At 38.2% G+C, this 19,586-nt stretch overlaps 1 protein-coding gene across 15 annotated transcripts in view; it reads right to left on the bottom strand.

Moving 5' to 3' along the window:
- Positions 1-19,586, bottom strand: part of LOC134752370 (gastrula zinc finger protein XlCGF57.1-like) — a 48,659-nt gene that overhangs the window by 18,229 nt on the left and 10,844 nt on the right. For 4 of the 15 annotated variants that reach the window (XM_063688052.1, XM_063688054.1, XM_063688049.1 and 1 more), the window contains exon 5: positions 5,040-5,177. The exons of 6 other annotated variants lie outside the window; for them this stretch is intronic. In XM_063688052.1, coding sequence (XP_063544122.1) covers positions 5,040-5,177 — 138 coding nt within the window. Of the gene's footprint in view, positions 1-136; positions 1,387-3,948; positions 5,178-5,336; positions 6,615-8,808; positions 10,210-11,252; positions 13,259-19,586 lie in introns of those variants that run through there. 5 more of the 15 variants (XM_063688050.1, XM_063688063.1, XM_063688057.1 and 2 more) reach the window with 5 other exon arrangements.

Here is a 19,586-nt window from a genome sequence, read left to right as displayed (position 1 = left end):
AAAGGCTGACCTAGATTATGCAGAATCTTCCTCGTCTCACTGGGCCCAATCTTTTTTTTTAAATCTTTATTCAGGTAATAAGGCCGTCGCTGTGCGACGATGTCGGCCTAATAATAAATCATTTCAATGAAGAACACTATTTATTAACTAATTAAGTTTTCCCTCTTTTTATCCCGTGTTTCGAGCGCATGTGCGATTTTAAAGTGCATTTTTGGAGAAACTCCATCGGGCAGAGAGTGCACTTGTGCCTGCTATCAATGTTGTGGCTCCTCATATGCTGGACCAGTGTGTCCTTTTTACCGTATGCTTTTTGGCAAATATCGCATTTGAAATCTCGAGCGCCAGTGTGTTTCACCGTGTGATTTATTAAATCGCAGTTGGTTGAAAACGCCATTTCACAATATAAACACTTGAATTCCTTTATCATTAAATGGTGCACCTTATAATGCACACGTAGGCCTTGGTTGTTTTGGAAGGTTTTGTCACAAGCCTTGCACTTGACTAACGTGGGAGCAACTCCATGCACTTTTACTTGGTGATTATTTTTCATTATTAAACCCAAGAATCTTTCGCCGCAATAGGCACATTTGTGCCTCTTGTCTTGACCTTGGTGGGCGTAGCGAATGTGATATCTCAATTTCACAATAGTATTGTAGACTTGGTGGCATTGGTCGCACTTATAATCACCGTTCTCGTGACTTCTTTTGTGAGACCGAAGGCTTACTTTAGTAACGAAACCTGCATCACAAATATCACAAATGTAATTTCTATAATGGTTATTCATGTGTTCTAGTAACATTTTGAAAGCCGTATATTCTGTGTCGCATACTGCACATGTTAGACGATCACTGTCGAATCTAAAAGGTAACCAGTATTTTTCAGCATCAGCATGAATGGGTTGATCATGGTCCACTCGCAAGTGATGCAGTAAGTCAGAGAGTAGGGCGTAACTTTTAAAACAAATTGTGCATTTTAAATTAGTGATGTCTAATTTAACTGATAAATTATCGAATTGTAGCGGTGGCAAAGTAGGATGTCGCTTGTTATCATCGTGGAATTCTAGAGAGTGTCTCTTGAGGTCGGCCGGGTCGGGGAAATGTATAGAGCAGAAGAAACAGGCATAGCCGATACCGCGGTGGCCAAGTGTCGGTGTCGCGTTGGAATGACGTAGAATGATTTCTAAATTTTGCTGATTTTTAATCACTTCTCTCCCTGAGTTTGTTAAGCGCTGACTTGGAGTGCTTGACTTGGTGCTTGGCTTTTTCTGTGTTTTGGTTACAGATGTCAATTGCTTAAGGCACGAAGTCGATATGATAATGGGTAGTTTGTTTTCAGCTGACGTAACGGGACGTCCCGTCTTTACGACTGGTGTATGAAGTGGAAAGTCTGAAAAGAAAGGTAATTTTCATAGGTATAGTTTTAGCAACGATTTGTTCTTTTAATATTTCCATTGGCATTTGATGTGAAACATAAGCATCACAAAGTTGACACGGACTCATGTTGTAAAGATTATTATTGTTCAACAATAATAAATTGGAATATATAAATCTCCTAGCATTGCGAATTCAAACCATCATGTTTTAACTTGACATAGTTTTCTAAATTACCCTTCTGAACGAACGCTTGTCCGCAGGTATCGCATGAGAACCGGCTGTCACCAGCATGACACGATTGACCACTTCTTGGTCATGTACCACAAAGTTCACCAAGTCTTTCATTCCGCCATCGATTAATATAAGGTTTTCCGTCTGATTCTTCAAATTAGACTTATGGCAACACGTTTCTACGTTTCAATAAATGGTCCCTTTTTTACCTTGCCTCAATGCTCTTGGTCTTGCGAAGGTACGATCGCATGTTTGAAATTTGAAAACAAATATTAGTATGGTCTCAAAAATAAACTTTCTGAGATGAACATTAGTAAACTATGTGCCGCACAGCTGATAGCGCACAATGAAATGCTTCAAAGTCAATCGGCGGTATTCGTGACGTAAAACTCATAAATTATAATAATATATTTTTCCGTGAACTGTATTATTATAAAGGCGTCACGAATGGCAGCTACAGCAAGTACAGCTACCAAAAGCACTGACTCAGGTTGACATTGGTGAAAATATATTCTTATTAAGCGAAAAATAAATTAATAAAACCGGCCAAGTGCAAGTCGGACTCGCGCACGAAGGGTTCCGTACCATTACGGAAAAAAACAGCAAAAAAATCACGTTTGTTGTATGGGAGCCCCATTTAAATATTTATATTATCTTGTTTTTAGTATTTGTTGTTATAGCGGCAACAGAAATACATCATCTGTGAAAATTTCAACTGTCTAGCTATCACGGTTCATGAGATACAGCCTGGTGACTGACTGACAGACAGACAGACGGACGGACAGAGGAGTCTTAGTAATAGGGTCCCGTTTTTACCCTTTGGGTACGGAACCCTAAAAAGTGGCAAATGTCTTGGTATTTTTCGCGATAACAGTTACAGTTAGTTACAACTGAAATCCAAGTTGCATTTGAAAAGAAATAAATATTTTTACAGATTTTTCTGCTGTTTCTGTGAGTTGTTAAAGAATACCTAATCATTGTTTTGTAAGGGTTTTGTTTATTTTAAGTAACTGACGTTCATTACCAACAAACAAAAGTCAGTGCAACTTTTAAACATTATTTTCATTATTTTCTACGGATTCCTTAGCACTGTAGTATAAAAATAAAGTTAGTATCAAATAATATATTTCGTACCTCAACTTAGGTCAATAAGTTAACAAGATTCGAGCGCATGTGCGATTAAAAAGTGCATTTTTGGACGTACGCAATCGGGTAGTGACCTCATATATGCTGGACCAGAGTGATATTTCTACCGTATGTTTTTTGGCAAATATCGCATTTGTAATCTTGAGCGACGGCGACGTCGGTGTGTTTCATCAAGTGTTTATTGGTAACGACTGTTGCTTAACTAAATCTTTTGAAACATAAGCATCACAAAGTTGAAACGGACTTAAGTTCTAAAGAGTTGAACAAGACAATGGAATATAAATTACTTAGCATTAAGAGTTCACGCCGCGCCGTCATACTTTAACCTGACATGGTTTTCTAAATTACACTTTTGAACGAACGCAGAACGAAGGTGTCGCATGAGTACAGGTTGTCAGTGTCACTAGCATGACACGTCGAATGTTCTATCGACGACTTCTTGGTTGTGTACCAAAATGTTCACTACTTAATTGAATTGAATGATTAACAAGACTTTCCGTCTGATTCTTCGAATAAAACTCAGACAAAATGATCTCAAAAATGAAGTTTCACAATGAAACGCATCGAAGTGAAATAGTGGTATTTGAGACACTTACGGAATTGATATTTTTCAGTGAAGTCTATTATTATAAAAGGGTCACTGCTGATAGTGCAGAGTACAGCTACCAAAATCATATGAGTGGTTGACATCGGTGAAAATATATTCTTATGTTCAATTCGATAATGATGTGTTAGTTCGGTTAGTTTACTTTTGTGTTGATAGTGCAAATTTTTAAGTCAGTTAAAGGGAATATTCGTAGTTTCAACAAGCGCAGTTTTTAAATATTTGAATTCATGAAGAACACACAAAGATAGCTCACAAGACTTATATTGACCGGGATATAGACCGTGATTACCTTTTGTATTGTTTGTTTTGTATAGCTCACAAGGTCTTGGATATTGTTTCTGTTAAAAGTTACAACTACAATCAAAGTTGTCCTTACACTAACTGTATTTGCGATTGAAAACAAATGATATTTTTTAAGGTTTTTCTGCTGTTACTGTGACCCGTTTAAGAATTTTTGGTGTTTATTTTAAGCAACTCACGTTGGTTACTAACAAACGAAAATCAGTGCACCTTTTTCAAACATGCTCTAATGCTTTTTGTTATTTTAATATTTCTCTTAGGATTCCAGCACCGCTGTATAAAAAAATTACATTTAGAATCAAATATTATATTTCGTAAACTCAACTTAGGCCATTAAGTTAACAAGTATTATTCTAGAAGATGTTAAACGATCTCGCCATGCTTTGATCGCAAATGCCCCTTCAAGCTACACTTCTGTATGAATGCGAGCCCGCAGTGAGCACACGAAAACCTCCTGTCGTCGGTATGTATCCGCATGTGTTCCCTTAGAGTCGTCTTTCTACCATACTCTTTGGAACACACTTCGCATTTGAAATTCTTTATACCCGTATGTTTAGGTAAATGTTTCTTAAGCGCACTAGAGCTGAAAAATTTCATTTCACAATAAGAACATTTATGTTTCCTTTCCATTAGATGATCCTTCTTTGTGTGCCGAGCTAATGCTCGTTGGTTAGCAAACGTACGCTCGCACGCCCCGCAGCTCAGGACTACCGAGGGAACTCCGTGTTCCTTGACCATATGGTCGACCTTCTTCCAATAGTCTACAAACTTCTCCTCGCAGAATTGGCATTTGTTCCGCTTATCTAATCCCATGTGCACACGTTTCACGTGTTCACGCATTTTCAGCGTATTGATGAAAGTCTTTCCACATTCGGAACATTCGACTTTTTCGTCGCCATGCCGACGGATATGATGCGCCAGAAGTCGCTCGACTACGAAGCCAGCGTTGCAAATTTTGCATATATAGTTTCTGAAATGCGCATTCATGTGTTGCTGCAGGAGTTTAAAGCTGCCATACGTCACAGAGCAGATTGCGCAACACAACTCCGGCGTGTCAAACTTGAAAGGCAGCAACTGATTACGTACATCAGTGTACAATTTTTTATTATGTCCCTCTACTAGATGAAGTATAAAGTCCTCTAGTGTGTCGAAGTCAGTGTCGCACAGAGCGCAGTTCAGAAGCGTAATGTCTAATTTGACAACGTGGGTGGAGAGCGGAGAGCCAGACATGCGCCTTATCAACTTGTCATCGTTATGCTCTTCAAGAAAATGTTTTTTTAGTTTTTGCGGTTGGGGAAACCGTTTTGGGCAAAAAGCACACATGTACCCCCGCAGATCGTGGGCTTTTATTGGACTTGCATTAGAATTGAGTAAAATCTGACCTAGATTATGCAGGTTCTTCCTCGTCTCACTGGGGCCGCCCTTGGGCAGTCGCAAGACGTTCGGTGATATAGCAAGCTTGATACCCGCTTTTTGATTAGTTGCATCGATTGTGATAATCCTAGTTCTTCGTGCGACACCTACAAAGAAAAAGAAAAAATAATAGTCAATATAGCTCTTCACCCAAGCGCTCAGTCTTACGTGCCGCTTACAATTACCTACGTTGGCAATAGTTTTTGCAACCAAATGTGTGCTAGGGTAAGTAGGTACTCCTAATGAAAAAGTTAAAATAAAACACTTGGATATAGCAGTAGATTTTTAATGTAATGTTCACTCAATCTATGTTAATTCGGAATGTTTAGACCGCAAGTGTCCTTTCAGGCTGCATTTTTGCACGAAAGTCATACCGCAGTGCGGGCATTCGAATCGACGATCATTCGTATGTATTCTCATGTGTTCGACTAGAGTTTTCCTCAGACCATAATATTTATAACAAACATCGCACTGGAATTCCCTTGTACCGGAGTGTTTCACCAAATGGTGCTCCAACTCTCTTATGGAGTAGAATGTCATTTCACATTGGTCACATTTATGGTGTCTCTCTATTAAATGATTGCGTTTAATGTGAACGCTAAGAGCTGATGGGGAACTGAAAGCTTTATCGCACGCTTTGCATTTCGATTTCTCCTTTTTAATACCGTGGACGTCTGCCAGATGCTTAAGTTTATGTTTAAAGTCTTTGAATTTTTCGCTACAGTATCCACATTTGTTATACTTTATGGTAGAGTGGACTTGTCGTTCGTGCGATTTTAGTTTCAGTACAGTGTTGAACACCTTAGAACACGTGCTGCATACGAATTTACCGGTTAAATGTGTTTTAGCGTGGGCTCGCTGCATTCTTCGATTGATAAATCCACTATCACATATGTCACAGACATAGTTTCTGAAATGCACAATCATGTGTTCTTGTAGATGTTTGAAAGAATTAAATTCGACCTTACACATGACACATCGCAGTTTGTCATCATCAAACTTGAAAGGCAGAATATGATTCTTAATATCCGTGTAAAGATTCTTGTTGTGGCGTTCAATTAAATGGTGAACCATTCGATCTAGACTTTCTAGTTCACTGGCACACAGTTCACAGCGTAAGGAGGTAATATCTAGTTTAACTATGTACGAATGCATCACCCCTCCCCCCATAAAGTTTTGCTTGGTTTTGTGGTCGTGGTCTTGTATTGTATGATTTTTAAGGTCTGCGGGGCTCGGGAACTGTTTCGGACAGAAACAACACGTATAGCCGATATCGCCGTGGCAACGAATCGGAGTAGCGTTGGAATTTGCCAAAATCTCTCTAATATTTTTACGATGCATGTGTATCTCAATAGGTTTCTGATCTTTCTCTTTTGTCTTATTATTATCGGCACGTTGTCTTATTGAGACTCTTTCATTCTTTCGGACCTCACCCTTTAACGGTTGTGCTTTTCCTACTTTCACAGCGCTAGCAATATTACTGGAAGTCTTTCTTTGATTCTTCGGTGTCGATTTAACTTTCACGAAAGATTTCTTCGTGAGACCTACAACAAAAGTACAGATTATTGGATTTCTTAGTCCTCGGCGTAGTTCTACGGATATCTTCTGGCACTACGCAAGTTACACATTTGGTTATTCGTATGTTTAAAACGTAGGTAAGTTTAACCTTTTGAACGCCAAGCATTGACGTAACTCGACGTGACACCGCAATGAAGCAAAATAAAACCTTAGAGAACAATAGTGATTACAAAACAGGATATCGATATTTTCACTGATTTCGTTTTTGACCTACTTAGATTAGAAGAACCACTACACAGGTGTTTTACAATATAATATTAGATAATTCTGGCTTTTAGCTCTACTAAAAACCTTTAAATAACGTATTTAAATATCAAAATGTACTTGTAACTTCCACTCAAATCTCTCAATAATGCCACATCACTACTTGGTGGTGACGTCAGGCATCGGACGTGAAGTGCCGTCATGGGCGCACGGAACACTGATAAGCGCGCGCTACTCAGAGATGTGCAAACCCGTAGTCGATTATTATTACCTACTAATTAGCAAACTGCAGTATCGTTACAATAAAATAAATGCATTAGGGGTTACATTATCACAAAAGGTCAATACCGTCTTTCAAACCAAGTTGTTTAAATTAAGCACGAAAACAAGTACCGTAACAGCACAATTAGCAGTTATTTTAGCAAAAACAACTATTACAAAATGTATGGGATTAAGCCATATCTATTATTAATGGCGCTAGCGTGTTTGTCGGAACTGCGCGAAACGATTTCTATTCGGAGATTGTTACTTTCATATAATAATATTATTCCTCCATGACTCGGTCACATCACTAGGCGACGTCAAGTGCCGTTTTTGGCGTGGCTAGCTTTGCTATTTACTGGGTAAGTCGTATTATAACATAATGTTGTTTTTTTTAACCTTCTATTCATAGTTGAATTGTAATAAAGTTATACAATAAAGTAGAAGGGCAAAATAAAATAATGCAAATACAAACAAAGAAATATAGTTATTTATTAAAGAGTCTTTGATAAATTAAGTTTGGACGGCAAATGACGTCGGCGGCGTGAGTGGCACAAAATGTCGACGACGTGATTTACCGTCTTTGGCGGTCAAAAGGTTAAAATACCTTATTCACATTTTAATACTCTAACCTATCTGAAACAGCAGCTTAGCTTAACGACATGTTACGCAAACTGGTGATGCGCTTTTGATACCATATGCATTGCTTCAGAGATCAGCTGATCAGCAGCAGCAACACTTTCAATCTGTCTAGAATCCTTAAATTTCACTGAACATTAAGTTCAAAGATCTCGTAAACTTTGTGAAAACATACTATATGAAGCATGACTAGCATGAGCCTATATTTTCTTACTTTTAATGGGTAGGTACTTTATGAATAAGTTGTTCTTTAGGCTTACTTGTTCTTTCTTAAAGTAATTTGGGGTATCCTTGCTTGTTCTTTCTGCATATGTTTATTCGGTTATATTATAACATTTAGATTATAACCTCTTTTTAGTGTTCCGTGCAAAACTTTGTTTTGACAAACGGAACACTTATGGGATCTGTTCGGTCTTGCAAATCAGTTAAATGCGTTTTTCTCAAAGACCGTTTGACGTAGAGACCTAAAATTTGAAATAGTTAATTAAGAAGTTTAAGTAAATCCAAACACTCTTTCCAAACATTCTTTCTTAGGGTTCCTAGGGACGGGACCCTATTCTAAGACTCCACTGTCCGTCTGTCTGTCACCAGGCGGTATCTCATGAACCGGGATAGCTAGACAGTTGAAATTTTCACAGATGATGTATTTCTGTTGCCGCAAAAACAACATTTACTAAAAAGCATGGAACCATCGGTGGGCGAGTCGGACTCGCACTTGTTCGGTTTTTTTTTTTCAAATATGAACTACTGTAAACAATGTAACCATTATGGTAATTAAATTAATTTTTAACAAGCAGAAACGTCTGCGATCGATGCTATTAAGCTTAGAAGCCGGAGCCGGATCCAGAGGCCGTGAGTTCAAGTCTCACCCAAGGCAGTAATTTTTCCACTTTTAAATTTATTCTAAGATTATGGTAATTAGTTATTAAAATAATTTGGTTTTAAATGAAACATCTATTTATTCTTTACATATTTTATGTGTAACTATTTAAGGGCAAGAACTTTTAAATAAATTCCGAACATTACAAGATGCATACATAAAATTATCAGTCTTTCTATTGAGCTGCACTACGAATCGAAATTAGTCAAAAACAGAACTCGAACAATTAATCAAAAATAGTATATGAGTCTAACTCATTAGATGCCTAAATAAATCACTTAATTATAAATTATAAGCATTTACCATGTAAAATCAGTTTATATTCTACATAATAATAAGATGTGACTATTATATTTTTTATTAACTTAACTCGCTCACAGTGTCATAGTTAAATTACATATACTCCGCAGTTCCATAATTGTTCAATACTTTTCAGATTTAAGATTATAAACACTCGATATAATACTTCATATTATTTCACTCGCATTATTTAGGAATAGCCTGATTCTGCGCCAACATGGTACTCTTAGAAATGCCGTGATTTTTCTTCATATGTTTCCGTCGACTGTTCTGAGTAGCGTATGCTTTTCCACAAACGTCACATTTAAACTTCCTCTCGTTTGTATGCGTCGCCATATAATGTCCTAACATGTGCCTTTTAATGAAGAAGCCCATACTGCACACCGAGCATTCGAAAGGTCTTTCTTTTAGATGTACGCTTCTCATGTGTAACATGAGATTTGACTTTAAATTGAACTTTTTGTCACACATGTCACACTTGATACCCTCAACATTGTGGACTTGCATCATATGCCTAGTTTTCTGATAGTAGTTCTTAAAACGCGCCTTGCATATTTGGCACACGCTGTCTCCAGCTATGCCTTTATGTTCAGTATTAACATGAGCTTTCTTCTTGGACTCCGCTGCAAACACCTGACCGCAATGTCTGCACGGAAAGCTGGATTTCTTCTTACCGTGCGTGGTCTCGTGCCTGTTAAGTCTAAAGCTATTAACAAATCCGGCTCCGCAGGTTGTACAGATAAAGTTCCTGTAATGAACGTTCATATGTTGCATGAGCAACTTCATGTTATGGTAGGCTTCGTTGCACAGGCAGCATTTGATCTGTTGCTCGTTACTCAGCTTAAACGGTTGGAAGTAATCGGTGACGCCTAAGAAGTATTTCTTGTCGTGAACTTTGACTAGATGTTCGGGGAGATCTTTTAAGTTTTCAAACGGGAGATCACAGAGAGTGCATTTGAGATTGACAATGTCGAGGAAGGCGACGAAGCTGCTCATGCCGGAGCCGGCCTTATAGGTGGGCTTCTCTTTAACGTGGTCGTTCTGCGTGTGGTGCCGCAGGACCTCGGGGTCGGGGTACGTTTTGAAACAGTACGCGCATATGTAGCCCGCATCGTTCCTGTCTTTGAAGGGTGTCGCGTTAGTGTACTTTAGCAAGGTCGTCAGGTTGTGCCACTGTTTCTGCATCTCGGGCATGTGTTTTTCACGTAACACCGTTTTAGGAGCTTCACTTTCCTCCTTTAGAGCAGTTTTCCGTTTTTTAGTCGCTCCGGTGTCGCCTATAAAAGAAAAACAGTTGTTCACACGCGGTCAGTCTCCTTAATTTTTAAACAATTCACATGTCATCACATTACTATAAAATAATTCAATATCCGCACTACTTTACTTATAATTGCTGTTTGTAAGAAAAAAGGACGCAATATATGAATAAGACGCACCTAATTCACATGTAACACAACTCTACTAACTGATGGTGTACAATTAGAGACTACAGTTGACTAGGTGGGTTTGTCAACTTATTGTTATAATTTGTACTGCTATTTCTTTACTATTTCAGTTTTTCTCAGCAGCTTTCTCTCGCCAGCTATTTATTTCAATATCAATAAAACATTCCATGTTACGTGATCATGTCCTGGTAGAAAACCAAGTGGCTCGTTAAAGGAATAAGAGGCAAAGTAAACACAAACGCTGTATAAATTGTATTTCTTGTCTCTTTACGCACGTCTCAGTGACATGTTTTTCGACGTGTGTGTGTCGGCTGATCGGCTCTCTCTTACTTTAGGTTTAGTTTTAAGTTATGTCCGCAAATCGGCGCTTTGGCTTGGCTCAATTTGTGTTGTTGATTATTTTATAGTCATCAAATGTGATACCACCACATCAAGTTGTGATGTTAAATATCTCTCTTCTTCGCCAAGCATTTTCTTTTTCAAACACAAACAAAGAGTTTGTGTTTCTGTGAACTTTTTTCTCTTTGGCTAATGGGGTTGGCCGGTCGAAATAATTAGCAGAGGGCGCCAGCATAGCTTGCCCTGTCAATTCCTAGAATTGTGTCAAATTTTTGTTTTTTTAATGCCCTGGATGCCAACCCTTTAAGCCAAATCTCATAGAAAAAGGGGCAAACTATGATGGCGCCATCTCTGCAAACTTTTGACAGTTGCCAACCCCATTCTAAGTCCGTTTATAAACGGGATATTTAAAATATTTATAACAGAACTTATTGCCACTGCGGTCGGTCACGTAACAGAAAAATGCTTATCAATATTTTAGCTGTAGTATTTAGGTTTAGGTTATGGGTAGTGGGTACTTTTAAAGAAGAAATATATAGTAGTAATACATAATATATTTACTTCAACACACATGGTTCTTGTATATGGTAAAACTTATAAATATAATAATAATTTTCAATTTAAAGCACTTCGTGGCGAGCAGATCTTCCTAACCTATTGTTAGTTTGGATATGACAACTCCTAAAATGATTTTTTTTACAACCTCTATGCTCCAGCACCCAACCACTGACAGCCAAATGTCATTTCAAATGTCGAAAACAATAAACACTTACACCCAAAGAGTAAAGTAAGTATAATAGGTACTTACACCGATCTAGATAAAGTACCTCTTAAAATAACAAATTTCGTAAAATAGACATCCGTGATTCAAGTATATGAAGAAGATATACATAACATAAATAACACAATATATGATGATGTTGATGACGTACTAACTACTTACATCTGTAATCTCATATAAAACGACTATATATTAGCATTAACATAATCATTTCAAATAAATTTGAATGAGATCACAATTCTTGAATGTTTGACGGTCAGCAAGTTTTTTAGTAAGTGGCGCAAAATACAATGAAACATTTAGACAGAATATGACGAAAAATGGCAAATGTAAATAAATTCAAGCAAGGGATATTTTTAAAACGAGTTATTAAGCGCAAAAGCAAGAAGTATGACCCTGTTTATTCAAAACCTTATTCGCTTCGCACATTCGAATGCAGATATTTACAGTCATTTACGCCAACTACATATTTTGAACCTATTTAGTGAGTCCTTGACACTTTCACTTTTCTCTACATCTTATCAAGTGGGAGAAATTTTTCTTTTCTTTTCTCCTCCTCCGCTTTCTTCTTGCTTTCCGCGGCTATCTGTTTCAAGGTCAGCTCTCTGTCGTCTATCAGGTGCTTTACATCATCAAACTCCTTGAAAATGTCTAAGTGGTCCTGGTGTAAGCGCATGTGGCTCTTCAGGCTGCATTTCTGTACGAAAGTCTTTTTGCAGACCTCGCATTGGAACCTCTTATCGTCCTCGTGAATTCTTAGGTGCTCCTTCAGAGTCCTCGCTCTAGCGAAGGTTTTGGCGCATATTTCGCAGGTGTACACTTCTCCGCCAGAATGCCTGGACAAGTGGTCGACGAGACCGCGTTTCGAGAAGAATTTAGCATTGCATTTGTCACATAAAAAGCTCTTTTGCTGTAAGTGGTGATGTTTAATGTGACGGTTAAGCTCGAACTTCTTTTTGTATACTTTATTGCACGCGTTGCAGGGATACTTGACGGCTTTTTCGTTGTGCACCTGTACTAGATGCTCGCTCCGGTCGTAGTAACTGACGAAAATCTCCGGACAGTGCGGGCATTTGTTCCTCAACCAGCCTCCGGTGTGGACGCCTTTTTCGTGGTTCCTCTTCTTTGTGAAAGAGGTGTATGTTTTATCACAGTAGGCGCAGGGGAAGTTCCCCTGCTCGTGTGTCTTCATGTGCTTGCGGAGCGCCGCTATCGTGATGTAGCCGGCGCCGCATTTGTTACAGCAGTAATTTCTATAATGGCTACTCATGTGATGATAAAGGTTTTTGAAAGAGATGTGGACAACGGAGCATACGACGCACGTAAAATTGTGACCGTCCTCGAGACGGAAAGGAAGGATAATGTCTTTAATATTTTTATAGATAGTCTTGTTGTGGACGAAGACCAGATGATCCTTTAGTTCGACGAGATCCCTCATGGGTTGGTGGCAGACGGTGCACTCGAGGTTGGTGATGTCCACTTTGATGGGGTTGTAGCTGAGCTTGTAGTCGATCATGGAGTTGAGCTTGTCCTTTTCGGGCTGGTGCGCGGTGTGCGCGCGCAGCTCGTCGATGTGCTGGAAGTGCGCGCAGCAGTAGAGGCAGGAGAAACCGCGGGCGGTCTTGTCGCGGAACGGACTGGCGTTGGAGTACTGCAGTATGGCGGTAAGGTTGACTCTGTGCTCAATGCGCTCTGGGGTCGCGCTATCGTCCGATTTCTTTTTCTTTTTCTTGCGCTTCTTGGGCGCGTCGCCGTCCGTTCCTATAACAAGAAACGAGCATCTCAATTATCTCCATTCAGTCTTCTAACATTAGGGGGGTCTCTTCCATTGCCCTTTTGTCCTGTGGTTATGGGTCGATCATTACGAGCGTGAAGAGCTCTGCTGCTAATGTTTTAATCATTTCTAAGGGGTTAAAATTAAAATGATTTAATAATAACATGCTCCAATTTAAAAACGCATTTCTTAATAAAGAAAACAAAACACTGTCGTTTAATACGTTCGCGTCGCGTCTATCTACGACTTATAAACAGACGTCCGCAAAAAGATTTGTAAAAAAATATTTCGAAGTCACCATGATCAACCACTCACTACTCAGCACTAAAGTAACGTGCGATGTATCCGTATAGGAAATAATATTGTTATTGTTTTTAAACTTTTATTTATACCTAATGCTGGAGTTTTTTAACAGAAGTAGTACAACACTACTGGTGGAAACTACTGAAGAAAGAAACTACTACCTACGTCTTCAGACACTCAGGGTTAACTGTTTAGGTTTATCTTTTGTCTTCTTCTTCTTCCTCGGTTCCTCATGACTGAGGATCGCGACAACATGAGGTCGTTATTTTGTGCAGCAAGGCTCTCCATTCTGCACGATTTTCCGCCTCCCTGATAATAGGCGCCTGTGTAGATCCCTGGCAGGCCTTCTTTACAGTGTCCACACAGCGGGTTGGTGGATTGTCCACTACCCCGTCCTCCATCTACCATGCCAACCATAATGCGATTTTCAAGGTTGTCCGGTTCCCGTCTGGCCACGTGTCTAAAGTAGCTATCCGCTGGAAGCAAATGGCTGATATACGGCACTGGATTCTCAATTCCGTCGGGATTGACGCATTAAAAATAAGAATAAGAAAACATTTATTGCCCCACAACAAAATAGAAATTACAGAAATATATTTACAAATAACATTAGTGCGACGCGCCGCGCGCATCTTTTGTGTAGCGCTGGTATAAAGCCGCCGGTTTATACAATCCAAAAACAGTTTCACATGTTTCGGAATTTGTTTCGTTTTTGAAGCTGAATTAATCCATGTTCCGCTGCCAATTTTTTGTGAACATATTTTTATCTTATCTTTTTAAATAGGTACATTTTTGTAATCTGTTCCGTAAAAGTGGTCTTCGAGATTCTTTGCTTTCTTGGCATGTATGCTCACTCTCTTGATTATTTCATTCTTGAAATTGACAATGAATTCGTTACATGTTAGGTTGACTCATAACAATCGGTCACTTTTGTCGCAGAAATGGGAGTATGGGACCAAGAAATTCTACCATTCAAAACTTTTTTCAAACCCACATCACTAAACAGTAGGTAACGGAAACAAAAAAAAAGACCGGACAAGTGCGAGTCGTGCTCGCCCACCGAGGGTTCCGTATAAATTAAATTTTAGTATTTGTTGTTATAGCGGCAACAGAAATACATCATCTGTGAAAATTTCAACTGTCTAGCTATCACGGTTCATGAGATACAACCTGGTGACAGACGGACAGTGGAGTCTTAGTAATAGGGTCCCGTTTTTTCCCTTTGGGTACGGAACCCTAAAAAGAAGGAGAGAATAAGAACGTTTGTTTATTTTTAGGGTTCCGTACCTCAAAAGGAAAAAACGGAACCCTTATAGGATCACTCGTGCGTCTGACTGTCATTCTGTCCGTCTGTCACAGCCTATTTTCTCCGAAACTACTGGACCAATTAAGTTAAAATTTGGTATACATATGTAAGTTTGTGACCCAAAGACAAACATGTAACGTAAACTAATTAATTTTAAACATGGGGGCCACTTTTGGGGGGGTAAATGAGAAAATTAAAAATAAAGTTTTTCAGACTATATCGTGTTATATATCAAATGAAAGAGCTCATTGTGAGAATCTCAAATATATTTCTTTTATAATTTTAGGATAAATAATTTAGAAGTTATTCAAGAAAATAGGTAAGAAATGACCTCTCCCCCTCCCCACCCCCTCTTATCTCCGAAACTATTTGAAAAAAATGCACAAAATAGATCTTTACCTATAGATTACAGGAAAACCTATTAGAAATTGCATTCAAGCGGGAGTCGGACTTAATTACTTAGTTTTTGATCCGACCGACGGGTTTTTTAACTCACGTTTCACATAAAAATAGTTATTTACAGTACATATGGTGCTACTTTCTCGCACTAGTGCGTAAAAGAGCACTTTTCGTGCATATGTCGAAAGTTTAAAGGGCCATATGTACTGTAAAACGTTGTACGATACACGTGCGAATAGGTAATTCGCAACTCGTGTCGATTTAAAACCCTCCCTGCGGTCGTGTTTTAATTTATCGCCACTCGTTTCGAATTTCCTCTTTTCCGCACTTGTATTGTAAATAACTATTGTTATACAAGGGTGCAAAGTTGTATTTTACCCGCGAGTGTGGAATTGAAACACGAGCAAGCGAAAGGATTCTATAGTTGAACCACGAGCGAAGCGAGTGGTTCTAAAATAGAATCCTGAGTGGAGCGAGTGCTTCAACACACGAGAAGTAAAATACAACTTTGCACCCGTGTGTAACACAAAACTTTTCCCCTCACTATAGCGAGGAAAGTGCAACATTCACAGACGTTAGATCATCTTCATCACTGGAATCACTTTTTTTACGATATTATAACAGCAAACACTGTAAATTCTGATTTTTACGTGAGTCGGTGAGAAGTGTTTTTAAGTAAAAATTTTGTTGACAATGTTGACATTTCTGTTCTGACGTATGAAATGTCAACGATGCGTTTTGAAATTGCATCGACTCAACTTGTGCGTTCAGAATTATATTAAACATCATAAAAATCTAACGTTTCTTATGGAATTTTAAGGTTTATGACTTAAAATTATTAAATAAAGCTAAATTTGGTATTTTTTATTAGATTCTCTAACCATTTATTTAATGATAATTAATATCGAACGAAACCATTATTATGAGCGTTTTACGTTTTGTTATCTGTCAAGCTACTTAAACACGCTCCATCCAAGGTCAAATCACTTTCCCCACTAGTGGATAAAATGCGTTTTTCCCCGCTTGTTTTAAAGGATAAAAGACGGCTTTCCGAGCTAGTGAGGGGAAAAATACATTGTTTAAATTTTGTAATGTACGAAACCCTTGGAACGCGAGTCCGACTCGCACTTGGCCGGTTTTTATTTTATCTCAGTTTAAACTTAGTTGGGTTAAGTTCTGCCACAGCCGGGTTAAAATATCGGAGGGGGGCATTTCTCAATTATTTAAATTTGATGACAGTAAAATTATAAGTACGAATATGTGTGTCCTATAAAATAATAATCTTTAAATAAAAAAAAACAACGACAATAACTCACCCTAATAAGCAAGATTTTTTACATAAAACCGGATTCGTCCTGAAGGTCGCGAAGCTGGAATCTCGTCACAATGAGAATTTTAATTCGTTTGTGGTGAGCGTTCCGACTGAACGTCTATCGACCTGCACCAAGGAGGAGTTTTGGCCGAAGGGTGTCAAATTTCGGCGGTTCCGCGGCCGACTCCCTGGCACTGCGGGGCTGCGTAATGCACCGCAACCATAATGTGATTTGTAGTGTTTAGTTTGAGAATATATTTTTGTAATATGTATGCTAGTTTTAAGGTATTTGTTTATGGGCCACTAGTTGCCTGAAATAAAGATTTTCATTTAATTTCATAATACTTCTACGTAATATTTAGTAGTAATAAAATGATGTAACTTACCTTCATATAGTTAAATGTTCACAATTCGTTAATTTCATCGTTAAAACTTTTAACATAAATCTTTTCTTGGGATCTTGTTGAATTCCAATAACAAATTAACCATCAATCCGTAGTTTATGTCTCCATACATTTGTATGTGTCGGTGTCAACATTTCTATTTAACACATTCACTGCCAGCGACCCACCAGGCAGGTTCTCTGTTCGTAGGCTTTCGCTACATACGGTTTTTCCCGTGTTATCGACTACGCTCTTAGCGTGTAGCTCGCGCTAGCACTCAAAGTGTTAAACCATTCACTAAAGTCATTGTCATTCAGTTACTTTTCAAAGGCCTTTCGTATCTGATCCGTAGAACGCCAAACAGGCAAATTGTGTCGCGATAATAAGACACAGTATAGTTCACAGATTCCATATTTATGTGCGCATTGTGTGGGTTCTTGCGTAACGTCGAGTCAGCTTTTGATGTTAGAAATTGACAGTTTCGGAACGGCCGCTGTATACACTTTACCGTTAAAAGTAAGAAAATCAATGCAAGTTCAATATTCGATGTGCATTAAACTGCCATATCCTTCGATATTAACTTTTCGTGGTCAATAAGCACATGGTAGATAACAATAATAATCGATGGTAGGTCATTTCGAAGTTAGAGAATAATAGAGCATTGTCAAAAGCTAAGGCGAAGTCATGAAGAAAGGGGCACAAACCTTAATAAATGTTACAATGTTACAATATGATCAGTCTCAACTCGTAATTGAGATTTTAGGTTACTTTGATATAAAATCGTATCCAGCCGTTATCATGTAAAAAAACTAGTTTACATTTAATAGCTTTCCAACATAATAACTCTGCCTAGACCGAAATATATTTGAGAAAAAGCCGTACAGTACAGCAGTTACGAATCATAAGAATTTTTTTTTAAATCGTTGAAACATATTGCCTTTTACTGTCATTATTGATTGGCATATTAGTGTTGTCTTTCGTGTGTCAATTATATTATGATATAGCCATATTCACGGTTGAGACGAGTCTTAACACACGCGTGAAAATTCCTCACACCAAAGATAGATATAACTCCGTAATAGATGGATACAGTCTAAGGAAAAAACGTGCCTCGAAAATCACGAAAATTTGATTCTCGATCAGATGGCGCCACTAGTTTTGGCCTACACTCGTATAGAGGGCGTTGACTGTTTCGTTTGTTATTTATAATTTTAACTCATACCAGTGAAAGAATATGGGTCAAAATCATATAAAAATAATTAATGCAAATAAAAAAATCATGTATCCATATTTAAATACATTTTATCGTATTTTTATAAATATTTATTTTTAGTTTTAAAGTGTGTCGACAGATGGCAGTGAATTTAGTGGGGTTACAAAATTTACTATGACAGTACCGCTCTGGTATAAGTTACTCTATGCTCACACGTTCGAAATTTAGGGTAATCCGATTATACACATACATACATACATACAAACTACTGTGTATGGGGTCTCATGAACAGGATTTTAAAAGGTTGGCAATGTGCGTGTGATAATCTTGGAGATAGACTATGTCAGCTATGTCACTATTGATATACCTCTCGTCTCATGATACCGAATGATGGTCCCTATGACATTTCATCCATACTATCCATACTAATATTATAAATGCGAAAGTCTGTCTGTCTGTCTTTCTGTCTGTGTGTTCCCTCTTCACGCTTAAACTGCTGAACCGATTTAGATGAAATTTGGCATAGAGATAGGTTGAGTCCCTGAGAAGGACATAGGATAGTTTTTATCCCGAAAATCATCCCTTAAGAAAGTAAAAAGCGGGGTGGAATTGAGATAATCAACGAAGTGCCTGCTAATTTGTGTGCATAATATGCTCAAATTTAGATTGCTATGAGATATTTTCCAGGCGCTATTCTTACTCTAGCTGCGGTTACTAAGTTCACGCAGACGAAGTCGCGGGCAGAAGCTAGTATTTATATATGTCGTGGCCGATCGTAAGATCAGGCAGATCGTAATGTTTCGAAGGTAGTCACATTAAACCAATAGTGCCTATCTATCGTTCGTGGTGGATAGGTTCGTTAGGTTGCTTCAGATGCCTGAAGGGCAAACTGTCCAGAATCGACTCTGGAACGAGACAAAGATTTTCACGTTTCACAATCTGCCTGATCTTACGATACCCAAGTATGCCTCCAGGGTGGTCGAAATCCCCCTAGTTTTTGAGCATGTCTTAGGCTTGGATACTACAATTGATAAATGTCATATTGTAACATAGTAACATTAAACATTTAAATAGAAACAAATAAAGTACTAAATGAAATGCGTTAGAAGAGCTGTCATATAACAAATTGAAATAAGTTTTATAAATTGATAATGGCTGTATTTATGTGCTTTTTGAGTCAGTGTTTTATGGTTTATTTTTCCTTGAATTGGCAAATCTAAATCAAAGAAAGGTAAGATTTTGCGAGTTTAAATAAACCATAAACTAAAAGTAAAGTGGCGAGCCATGACAGTTTCAAAAAAGTTAACAGATAGAGATCATAGAAATATGTAATATGTTATTTTACAATCATATGCAGCTTTTTTAACACTTTCAAAGTGAACGACGGTCATGTGATAAT

This window comes from Cydia strobilella, chromosome 24 (assembly GCF_947568885.1).
Source record: "Cydia strobilella chromosome 24, ilCydStro3.1, whole genome shotgun sequence".
NCBI classification, from domain to species: domain Eukaryota; kingdom Metazoa; phylum Arthropoda; class Insecta; order Lepidoptera; family Tortricidae; genus Cydia; species Cydia strobilella.
This window is presented reverse-complemented; position numbering and strand designations above follow the sequence as displayed.